Here is an 11,419-nt window from a genome sequence, read left to right on the forward strand (position 1 = left end):
CACTTACCCTTGTCTCTAAATATTTTCCACCATTGCCTGACAGCTGCTTGTAATCCAGGGTGGGATGGTGTGAGTGGTACTGTATCTGTGTCTCTGTAGGTATGTGGGGGGTGGGTGTAGGTATGGTGGAGGGGCAGCAGATACAGACTTCTAGTCTCCCGAAAGCTAACATCAGGCATTTAAAAACAAGTCTGTGAACATTGCTGGTTTGGTTGATAGGGCCTCTCCTTTCTAGAGCTGGCCTAACCCTCCCTCCCCAGGGGGTGAGGACCAGGAAAGCTTCCTTTGGGAGCTCAGAGCCTGCCTCGATCCAGTGTGGCAGTACTAGGAATTAAGATGCCAGCCCTCAGTGGGGGAACTCGGACCCTGGCTCTCTTTGGAGTTAGAAACCAACGCTGCTGCACTTGATTTGATCTCTGGGCGTGCAGGACGTCACCAGTCAGAGCATCCTTCTCTGCTTCTTGCTTTTTATGAAGCTGCCATGTAAAGGGCTCAGAGGTAAAGCTGCACTCCTTGCTTCCCAGGATGGACGGCCATGCTCCACCCTTCTGGGACGTGGGCTACAGTCACTGACCTTGCCGTTTAGTTCTGGGAGTTTCTGGTGATACACTTGACTTTTTTTTTCCTTGCAGCATTCAGACCATCAGAAACCCCTCCTGGACTAGCAAACCAATAAGCCATGTTTGCAAACCTCCTTGAGCATGCTTCCCCCGACCCCCACCTCCTTCAGGTGCATTGTATGTACACACTAAAGGGATGTACCTGTGCGTTCAGTCTAACCTCCAGAAAGCAAGAGTGTGACTGGGGACAGACGTCTCGTGTGACGTTTGCCTCAGAAAAGCTTCATCACTGTAATTAATATCCCTTTCTTCCTACCAGAAAACATCTGTTCAAAACTTGGCAGCTTGGGGGGAATCCACCTTCCAAAGGAACCCACCTGCCCTGCAGGATGTTGTTGACTGACTGAGCTCAGACAGGGCAGCTTCCCCCGGACATTTTAGGGAAGGACGCAATCTCTGCACCCTAAGAGGTGAGTATGTCATCACTGTGGAGGAAGCTCCAAGGCGCTGTTGGCTATTGGGGTGGTGGGCTGAGAGGAATCCGGCACACACTTCACGTCATGTCGCTCAAAGCATTAAGGACTCTCTGATGTTTTCCAAAGTGCATTTTAATTAGTTTCTTCCTGACACCCCTCCCTGTGAGAGAGGCTAAGTAGCACTTCTTTGCACTGATGAGACGCTGAAACTAAGAGAGGCTAACCGACCTACCTTGGGCCCCTGCCTGACCCAGCAGAGGGGTTTGCTGTATCCATAAAGCCTGCTTTTCCTGCCAAAGCCAAGGCTGCCTGGGGAGGACCCGGGTAGAGGAGGGAAGGCACCTTGCCAAGGAAGGAGCATCCTTGCTCATCTGTTTTTTTGTCTATATTTTGTTTGTCTGTTTGAGACAGGGTCTCTCATGTAGCCTAGCTGCCCTCTGACTCACTGTATGAGCTTCCTATCTTCCCGTGTTCCCCCCCCCCCAATCTCCTGACGGCTGGAATACAGATACACATGAGCACATCTGGTTCTATGCGGTGCCTGGGACTGAACTCAGGCTTTATGTTGTGTGTGATAGGCAAATACTCTAGCAGCTGTGCCACATCTCTAGCCACGACTCCCTCTGCCTCTTTTTCCAATGCAAGGGATCAAATCTACAGCTTGGATGCTCTCAGTCCTGCTTGGGGATTGCTGAGACAGTGGTCGAAGTGGTGCCTTTCAAACCACGGACTAAGATCCTGGTACCTGGTAACCAGGTAACCAGGTAAGGTAACTGGACGTGGCTTTCCTTCCTTGAGCTAAGCTACAAGCATGATGGGTGGCAGAAAGAAATGAACTTTCGGCTCAGTTGACCAGTCTAGACAGGGCCGCTCTCTGTGTTTGAGATAGAAATCTGACATCCACAGAGGGCTTCAAAATCTGATCTTGTTTTCTCCCTGAAATTCATATGTTGGGCTTTTTTTTTTTTTGTAGAAGGCTTGTGCATTCCTGGTACACATTCCTTTTAAAGTTTGTTTATAACTGACATATTGCAATGCATGTATTTAGACTACGGAGGTGGCTTCTAATATAGCAGGCCCTAGCATCCCTCCCTCTGGCTTCCAGCAAACCTGCCCCAGCTTAAATCATCTTGGCATTCTTCTTCTAGAGATACAGCAGATCCTTGGCACAAAGCCAGGCTGAGGGTGCCTTTGAAGGCCATGGTCTTAGATAAGGAGTTGCCGTATTTGGTGTTTGTTATTCTTGTGAACTGAGTGGGCTTTCCCTCTGGCTCATAGAGGCCCTCCAGTAACTAGCTCAACACTTGTAAGAAAGTTACAGGCTTATGGAGGGCAGGCTTAGCAAAAGGGAGGAAAGCACAGGATTTTGAGACAGCAAAACTGGTTTCCTGTCTACACCAAAATTAGGGATTTTCTTCTCTCTCTCTCTCTCTCTCTCTCTCTCTCTCTCTCTCTCTCTCTCTCACTCACACACACACAAAACATTAAGGTTTTTGTTTGTTTCTTTGTTTTTTATTGTTGTTTTTTTCCCCCAGGTGTATAAGTGGTTTTTCTTCTTCTGGGGACAGTGCTCAGAGATATCCAGAGTGGTCTGTGATTTAATATGCCATCATAGCCATTTCTACCCCAAACCACTGGAAAGAGAGTTGTTTACCTTTTATAACAAGGAGGTGGCAAAACATCACGGCCTACATTCTGTGTGTGCCCAGGTGGACAGGGCCTGTGGTGGTTCCATGTCTGCTAAGTGTGTCAGTGGCAGTGTTAAGCTGGCTCTCTTTATGGTGAAATTGTGGTGAGAGCACAGAATCAGGAAGCTAAATAAATATGAAAGTTTTTTTTAAACAAAAGAAAAATGGCACAGTCTTAGAATCCCAGCCACTCAGGAGACTGATGCAGAAAATGGAAAGTTCAAGGCCTCTCAGGGCTACTACAGAATGAGTTCAAGGCCAGCCTGCGTGACTTATCAAGACCTTGTTCCAAATAAGAACCAACTAGCTGGAGATATAGCCCAGTAGTAGAGAGCTTGTGGCCCTAGGTTTGATGCCCGTGCACTGCAGAATTAAAGTAAAAATGAAGAACAAAAGCAGTGGTTACTTCAGCATTATGTTGTAGGTGTTCACTCAGACACGTACCTCACAGGCTGAACTGACCTAGTTATGATCCCAGTTTTCCTGGAGACATGAGTGCTGGCATGTGGTCTCAGGATGTGGCCACTCTTCCTCCCCGGCCCAAACGTCCTCCTTCACACAGTTGTTTTTCCTAAGCGTGCACGTGATAGGGAGGAAGTAGACTTGCTGTTGGCACTTGCAACTCTAGGTATTTCATTGGAAGGGGAAATGAAGACCCCCATGTAGCCAAGGCTTGTTGGCTCCAGGTGGGAGTCACACCGCCTTCTCTGTGTTTTGTCTGAGCAGGGGCCCTTGGTGACCGCCTCCGCCCTTTTCTTGCTGAATGGAAGAGGAAGATAACCAGGGTGTGTGTGAACACTGGCATTCTGAAGGTAGAGACATGGGTTCTGACTTCGAGAACCCTGAGGAGCGAGGAGGGGACCCAGAAGAAGGAGCAATGGGCTGTGACCTACAGGACACAGAAGAGAGAGGTCCCCTGGAGCAGGAGAGGGACTCCAACCCACAGGAGGATGACCTAAGAGGGGACTCACAAGACAGGGAAATAGTGTCCACTGTCTGTTCAGGTGAGAAGACCGACCGGAGCATCCACTGAAGATGCAGCACTTACACTACCTTTGGTTTCTCTGGCATACGACCAGGGCCTGCATCCTGAGGACCTAGGGGGTGGGCTGCCGAGGTTATTGAGCAGGATCCTCAGCTGACCTGGCCTTCCTAATGTTGGTCCTTTTCTTTAATACCGTCCAGCACTGAGGCCACCCCGGAAAGTCAGGGTAAAGGTCACCATGGTGCTGCCCTTTGCTACAGGGGACCACTTGGAACACCACCACAGTGGAATCCCAGGCAATGCTGGGGGCCTACCTCACCAAGGTTGGGGGAGTGACATGATGCGTTGGGTTTAGAGAGTGACTTTGGAGCCCAGAGAGACGGCTCAGTGGTTAAGAGTGCTTCCTGCTCTTGCAGAGGACCTGAGTTCAGTTCTAAGCACCCACATCATTCCTCCCACAGTCACCTGGAATCAGTTCCTGGGGACCCAATGTCCTCTTCTCGTCTCTGCAGGCACCTGCATGTACTTGGTACACACAAACTCACATGCACACATAATAGGTGAATAAAGATTAAAAAAAATTTTCAAGAGTGACTTAGCACAGTGCTGGGCAAAGTACATTGATATTTCTAGCTAAATCATCATTTTCCTCTCTTGGTAAGCAGATTCGGTGCTTAAGTGACCTATCTGTGTTCATGAGGCTGACTGCCCAAGTGCCCAAGTTCCTGGTTATTGACCAGAAAAGCAAATGCTGGGTCTCTAGCTGCTTCCTTGTTTCTATCTTTGGGCATTGGTTGCTTTGTCCTGTTCAGGGTAGACAGCACCGACAGAAAGGAGCTGGCGAGGGCTGTGTGGTCACACCCCTTTCCCCATGGCACAGTCCCAGACTCCCTGCTGCTCCATGGTGCACGCAGGCCCTCTGCTGGGGAAGAAGGCAGCTAGGGATGGACAGGTATATATCCTCCCCCAGTTTCTAACTTGGTCTTAACTAGTCCTGCGCTGCCTGTTATCCTTTATCCATTGCTCCCCTCACCAAGGCCGAGTTCAGTCTGCTCACAGGTGTGTCCGATCTACTGCTGAGAACAGCTGGGTATGAGACCCAACACAAAACAGTGAATACAATTAAAATGTGTGTGTGTGTGTGTGTGTGTGTGTGTGTGTGTGTGTGTGATTCTGTGTTTGTGGGAGGGGGGTTGTTATGTGTGTCAGACAGAGGCCATTCTCAGGTTTTATTCCTTAGGAGCTACCTAACTTGAATCTTGAGATGGGTCTCTTTGGCCCGAGCTCACCAACATAGGCTAGGCTGTCTGGTCAGCAAGCCCCAGGGAGATCTGCCTGTCTCTGTCTCTCCATGAATTACAACCACCAGCCACCCCAGTTGGCTTCCTCGCCCCCCAACATAATATTTTTATTGATTATTTGGGAAGTTCACATTGTAGTGTCCCATCACATTTGCTTCCTAGTCCTCCCAGGTGTGCTCCCCCACCCCGTGACCTCTCTCTCCCCCTACCAAAGAAGGAGGAGGGGGAGGGGGAAAAAAAAGAAGAGGAACAGTACTGGACTTTGCCAGTAGCAAAATTACAGTTATGAGAAGTAGCAACCATAGTTTTACGGTTGGGAGTCACCACAACATGATGTGGCAGCATCAGGAAGGTTGAGAGCCACTGTCTTGGGGGCCAAGTGTGCCCTCCTGATTTGTTTTTCTTGGTACTTGACTGCTTCTTGAGCACAAACTTTGTAGACAGCAACAGCGCAGTTGCAGAGTCGAAGGTTGGACACACTCTTAAGCTGTTCCAGGTTGACCAAACGGATTGTTTTTGCTTTTAAAATCTGTCTGGAACCTGATGTGTCCTACTCTTCCTTTTCTGGTCTCTTACTTTTCGCGACTAACCTACTTGTGCTTTGAGGCTCTTGCATTAGGAAGTGTGGTTGAGAGGGGGAAAAAATCCTCTTTCCTTTTCTGGAGCCCTAGCTCCCTGGTCCCCATCTGGTACGAAGCTGGCCTTCTGCAGGCTTCAGGCGACTCTAGTGCATTGCCTTTTAGGTCTTACCGGGAGGAAACGGGTGGAGAAGAGGCTGGAGTGTAAGGAAAGGCTGAGGAGGCTTTGGCTCACGCTCTCTTTGTAGGGTGGTTCCCCGCGAATACCTGCCCACACCAGGTCTAGTTGACCCCATTGCCGACTTGTCTGTTGCAGAGAAGCTGAGCGAGCAAGAAGGGGCTGTTCTCCGTGAGGTAGAGGACGACCAGTCTGGTATGGCTGACATGGCGCTGTTCCCAGGACTGTCAGAATCCGACAGCATATCCCGGAGTCCCCGGGGCGAGGAAGAAGAGGAGGAAGAAGAGGAAAGCTCGGGGGAGAACCGGTTGATAGAGGAGGAAGAAGAGCAGTTGTCTACCCCAGTGCTTCCCTGGAGGCGTCACCTCTCCCTGGGCGGTCGACACCGAGGTGACAAGCCTGCTCATCGCCGCTTCCACCGGCTCCATCACCCCATGGCCATGGACCTCGGGGAACTCGATAGCCTGATGGCCAGCATCATGGACGCGCCCACCATCTGCCCGGACTGCGGGGAGAGCTTTAGCCCCGGCGCTGCATTCCTGCAGCACCAGCGTATCCACCGCCTGGCCGAGGCCGCGGCAGTGGCCAGCTTGGAACCCTTCGGTTTGGGGGGCGACTGCGGAGGGGTGGTGGGGATGATGGGCGTGGGCGTGACCGGCGGCTTCGGGGCGGGGCCTACGCTGGCCCGGCCCCCTCGGGAGAAGCCCTTCCGCTGCGGGGAGTGCGGTAAAGGCTTCAGCCGCAACACCTATCTGACCAACCACTTGCGGCTGCACACGGGCGAGCGGCCCAACCTGTGCACCGACTGCGGCAAGAGCTTCAGCTGGCGCGCAGACCTGCTCAAGCACCGGCGGCTGCACACGGGCGAGAAGCCCTACCCGTGCCCCGAGTGCGGCGAGGCCTTCAGCCTCAGCTCGCACCTGCTCAGCCATCGGCGTGCGCACGCGGCGGCCAGCGGGGCGGGCTCGGCGGCGCTGCGGCCCTTCGCGTGCGGGGAGTGCGGCAAGGGGTTCGTGCGCCGCTCACACTTGGCTAACCACCAGCGCATCCACACGGGCGAGAAGCCGCACGGCTGCGGCGAGTGCGGCAAGCGCTTCAGCTGGCGCTCAGACCTGGTGAAGCACCAGCGCGTGCACACGGGCGAGAAGCCCTACATGTGCTCCGAGTGCGGCGAGACCTTCAGCGTGAGCTCGCACCTCTTCACGCACAAGCGCACGCACTCGGGCGAGCGGCCCTACGTGTGCCGCGAGTGCGGCAAGGGCTTCGGCCGCAACTCGCACCTGGTCAACCACTTGCGTGTGCACACGGGCGAGAAGCCCTTCCGCTGCGGCCAGTGCGAGAAGCGCTTCAGCGACTTCTCCACGCTCACGCAGCACCAGCGCACGCACACGGGCGAGAAGCCCTACACGTGCATCGAGTGCGGCAAGAGCTTCATCCAGAGCTCCCACCTCATCCGTCACCGCCGCATCCACACCGGCAACAAACCTCACAAGTGCGCTGGCTGTGGCAAGGGCTTCCGCTACAAGACGCACCTTGCGCAGCACCAGAAGTTGCACCTGTGCTAGGGCAGGGATCCGAAGGAGGCTGCCTTGAGAATAGTCGGCCTGGTTACTGATCCTGTAGATGTTGGGGGAAGGGGCGGGAGGGTCAGCCTGAGAGTATCTCGGGCGGGGGTGGGGGAGCCTTTTCATGTTTGGGGGCACCCTACCGGGACGGTTAATAAGAGTTATTATTTCGAGGTGCTTACGTCCATCATCAAAGTAACTCTTAGGACATGTGCTTTAGTAGGCTTACTTAAATACACACTGTAAGGCGTGAAAAGCTTGGGTGAGAAGGCTTGGAGGACCCCCGCCCCAAGAAGGGGATTTGGGGCTGAATAGAGAGGATTGGGAACCAGGAGAGGTGGTTTGTTTAGAGTTGCCATGCAATAAAACGCGGGTAGCAATAAGTCCTTCACACTCCAGGATGGGTAAGTCCTGTCTCCTCTCATACCAGCTCTATTAAGACCCTTCTTATCCCAATAGAAGAGGGTGCTTAGTATCCACTTCCCTTTCTATGAGCCTCTGTTAGTTGCTATTTTGAAACATCCAGGGGAAATTGAACAGAAAAACCGCACAATTACTTCAAGGAGCAACCTCGAGTTTAGAAATTCCCTTATAATTGGTTCTCAGATCCGGTACCTGGTCCTTCGCTAATTCTTAAAACGACTTAAGCTTCATGTCGGGTCAGGGTTGCCTGTGTAAGGCAGGACTTGCTGGGTCGCAGTTCGGCTTGAAGAGTAGGTTTCATGAGAACTGAAGACCGTCAATAGCTAGCTGCCTCGGAAATCTGTTCACAAAAATCAACCAGCTCAGCGTTGCTGGCTTTGTGTGGACCCTGAAAGCTGAGTTCACAGACAGGATGGAATGCTTTCATTTGCGTGCGCGTGCCCTGATCTCATGAACCACAACTTCTGCACAAATTAATGAGGGATCTTATCCAAACAGGAGTTTCTTCCCCCCCTCCCCTCCATATATAAGAGGCAAGGATGTACACATGTCAAGGAGAGGTGAAAGTGCAAAATTGCCAAATAGCACAAACAAACAATGAATGTTTTCTAGTTACACAGATGCCAAAACAGCACCTTTGTATTTACAGAGTGCTTTATGCTTTTTAATGATTGGTAGTGTTTCTCACATGCCGGTGAGGTAAATCAGTGTTAAAGACTGTGATTCGGGAAAGGCCTATGGTAGGAGTGTTCCTTCTTGAAGGAAGGCTGAGGATGGTGGATGGTGGAGCCTGACCTTTTGTTTTCTCAAGCTCGGTTGCTAGGACAACTTATGTGCAAGAGCACTGAGCGTTCCTACACTTGATGGATAATTAAAGCCTAGAAGGACCAAAGATGTCCTTATTGACAAAGCTGGCCTTTGTCACCTGACTCCAGTGCCCTCGCTGCGTTCTATTTCTAGTAGGGAGCTGTAGTCCAATGACTTGTATAGATGTTGGTTACCTACTCTGAAGGTCCCTCCCCTAGATTAGCCTTTAGACAGTGTCGTGTCGAGCGGTAAAGTTTACTTCACTTATTACCCTACATTGTCCATGGGAGTCTCAAACTCTTGGACGCAGTTGAAGGTTGTTTTCACAGTTTTAGCGAAGTTTCTGTGAATGCTAGTGATTTTATATTTGATCATTTGTATTTTAGCAATGAACTTCTTTGAAGCATATTTTTGTTGTTGTTTGATTGTGTTTGTTTGTTTTTTGTCATTTTAAGAACTTTTTTTTTTTAAAATCTGGTGAATGTCCAGGCTTTTGTATATCGCTTGCTGATCTTGTCAACTTAATCCATTTATTGTTCACAGAAAACAGATGCTCACACTAGGGAAAGTTTTGAAAAACACTAATTCTCTTCCAGTATATTTAGTGAAGATTTGCACATGCAAAGTCTGTGCCCATTATTTATTGACTCTTACAGTCTGAATGCCCAGTGTATGAGACCCACTTAAAATAATACAGCCGGTTTCAGACAAGGTCTTTACATAGCCCGGGCTGTCCTGGAACTCACTCTGCAAACGACGCTAGCTTCGAACTCAGAGATCTGCCTGCTCCTGCCTCCCGAGTGCTGAGATTACAGGCAAGTGCCACTACAACTGGCACATTGTTATTATTATTATTATTATTTTATAGCACATCTACCTCTTCTAGGTGTTTTAAGTTCTCTCAAGTGTGTGCCAATGAAATCTCATCCAACTTTTGATTCCTCATATATGTATATTTTAGCCACTTGACGGTTTATTTGTTTTGTTTTGGCCTTTTGTGCCATCATTACACACAGGATAGCCACTATCAAACGTATTACAGAACAACAGCTTTAGAGAGTGGGGCCATTGTGGGTGGGTATCCAAGCTGGCATGAAGAAATGGCAGGAGAAGTCTCTGGACTTCTCTCTCTTGTTCTTTCTATTGCCACGGATAAGAGAATGAGCTACTGTGTTATTCCTTCTCTGAGCCAAACCCTTCCGCAGAAGAAGCTGTTCAGCCAGCAATGCGTGCTCCAACGGCTTGTTTAAAATGTGACTTTATTTCTCTTACTTCTTCAGGGAACATGCGCTCATTAAGAGAGATTCCATGTGCCCAGGTGGTTGGTCATTTCTTGTCTTCCGTCTTAGAATAATAGTGTTTTTTTCAGGATACCCTCGTGACTGTGGTTCATGCTTGAAATGTTAAAGATTCCTTGGTCCAACTCACTGCTGATGTTGGAGGCATTTATTTGTACTGTTTGTTTCCTGGGGGATTTAGTCAAAAGTGGGCTTCTTTGCAGCCCTTTACTAAGCAAAACTTGGAGAAGTCTCACAGCGTAGATGACTTGGTTCTGAGGCAGAAGGTGAGCAGTCACCCTTTGAGCCACATCGCCTCTTTGCAGTCTAGAGGCTGTGCATATATGTGAAAAGTAAGAATTAAGGAAAAGAAAAGCCTATGTCCATAGACAATCTGACCTGTGTTTCTGAAGTCTGTGCATATTTTTCATTGTAGTGCTATTTTACATCCATTTGTAAGGTAGTAAGTAATTTAATGATGCTAAAAGTACCAGATTCTGTGTGAGTGTGCTTGTGTATGTGAGAATTGCCTTGCTTTCAGATTTTATTTAATGATGGTTCCTTGAACAGCATCTAGGTATTCAGTGACCAATATGGGATATTTGTCATTAAATTCCTACCAGTCTTCCATCATATCGTTCTTTTTTATTATGTGTCACACAGTTGACTCTTTGTAAATGGAATTTTACTGGAATACAGTTTCACCCGTGCAGGTTTGCTTACAAATGGTCTAGGGAGACTTTCCTGCAAAGCTGAGTAATTGTAACAGGAATCACATGGGGCCATAGTCCTAAAATGTTTACTAGTATACTTTTGAAAGCACAGTCTAGTTGGGGTATAGTGGGCATGCTACAAGAGGCTGCCGCAGGACACATGCTAGTATGAAGCCAGCCTGCAGTAAGACACTGATCTGTGTATGTATTCATGCATGCATGCACACACACATATGTTTTAGTTTGATGGCTATGATAAAACACCATGAACGAAAACAACTTGGGGAGGAAAGGGTTTGCGTGACTTATTTATTCCAATCACAGCCCATGTGAAGCAAAGTCAGGGCAAGAACCTAGAGGTGGAACGGAAGCGGAGACCCCGGAGGAGGGCCACTGCTTACTGGCTGTCCCTCCTCCTGGCTTGCTCTCTTTCCTTGAGTTCCTTTTTAACTCAGGACCTCCTGCCTGAGGATGGCACCAACCACAATGGGCTGTTCTCTCCCCGTATCAATCATTAATTTAAAAAAAATGCCTCACAGACTTGCCCACTGGCCAATCTTGTGGAGGCATTTTCTCAGTCACGATCTTTCCCAGATGACTCTTTCTATGAAATTAAAAAAGAAAAAAAAACCTGTTGATGTTATTTTTATATAACAGTGCTTGTTTCTCTTAGTTTATTTCTTAACCCGGCTATCACATAAATAATTGAGGGTCTATATTATATTTGTTTAATAATGAGCTTCACAGCACAAGACCTGAGCAGTTATTACTCTGGTCTTAGCCCTCTAAGCTAATTTGGTTTCCGCCCAGAATACATCCCTGTAATCCTTGCCTTGTAGCTTTCCTGCTCCAGCTCCCGCCTCCTGGT

At 49.3% G+C, this 11,419-nt stretch overlaps 1 protein-coding gene across 2 annotated transcripts; it reads left to right on the forward strand.

The window, feature by feature from the left end:
* Positions 1 to 895: 895 nt before the first annotated feature.
* ZNF697 (zinc finger protein 697) lies at positions 896 to 8,586 on the forward strand. Of its 2 annotated transcripts, XM_084757561.1 has the most exons (3): positions 896 to 1,030; positions 3,451 to 3,728; positions 5,905 to 8,586. In XM_084757561.1, exons 2-3 carry the CDS (start codon positions 3,488 to 3,490, stop codon positions 7,329 to 7,331), a joined length of 1,668 nt encoding a protein of 555 aa, XP_084613687.1. In that variant the 5' UTR covers positions 896 to 1,030; positions 3,451 to 3,487; the 3' UTR covers positions 7,332 to 8,586. The 2 variants fall into 2 exon arrangements, with proteins under 2 accessions (XP_084613687.1, XP_084613688.1); XM_084757562.1 differs by lacking the exon at positions 3,451 to 3,728 and having other exon boundaries at positions 943 to 1,030.
* Positions 8,587 to 11,419: the final 2,833 nt, after the last annotated feature.

The sequence above is a fragment of the Acomys minous genome (assembly GCF_964271855.1).
Source record: "Acomys minous genome assembly, chromosome: 14".
NCBI classification, from domain to species: domain Eukaryota; kingdom Metazoa; phylum Chordata; class Mammalia; order Rodentia; family Muridae; genus Acomys; species Acomys minous.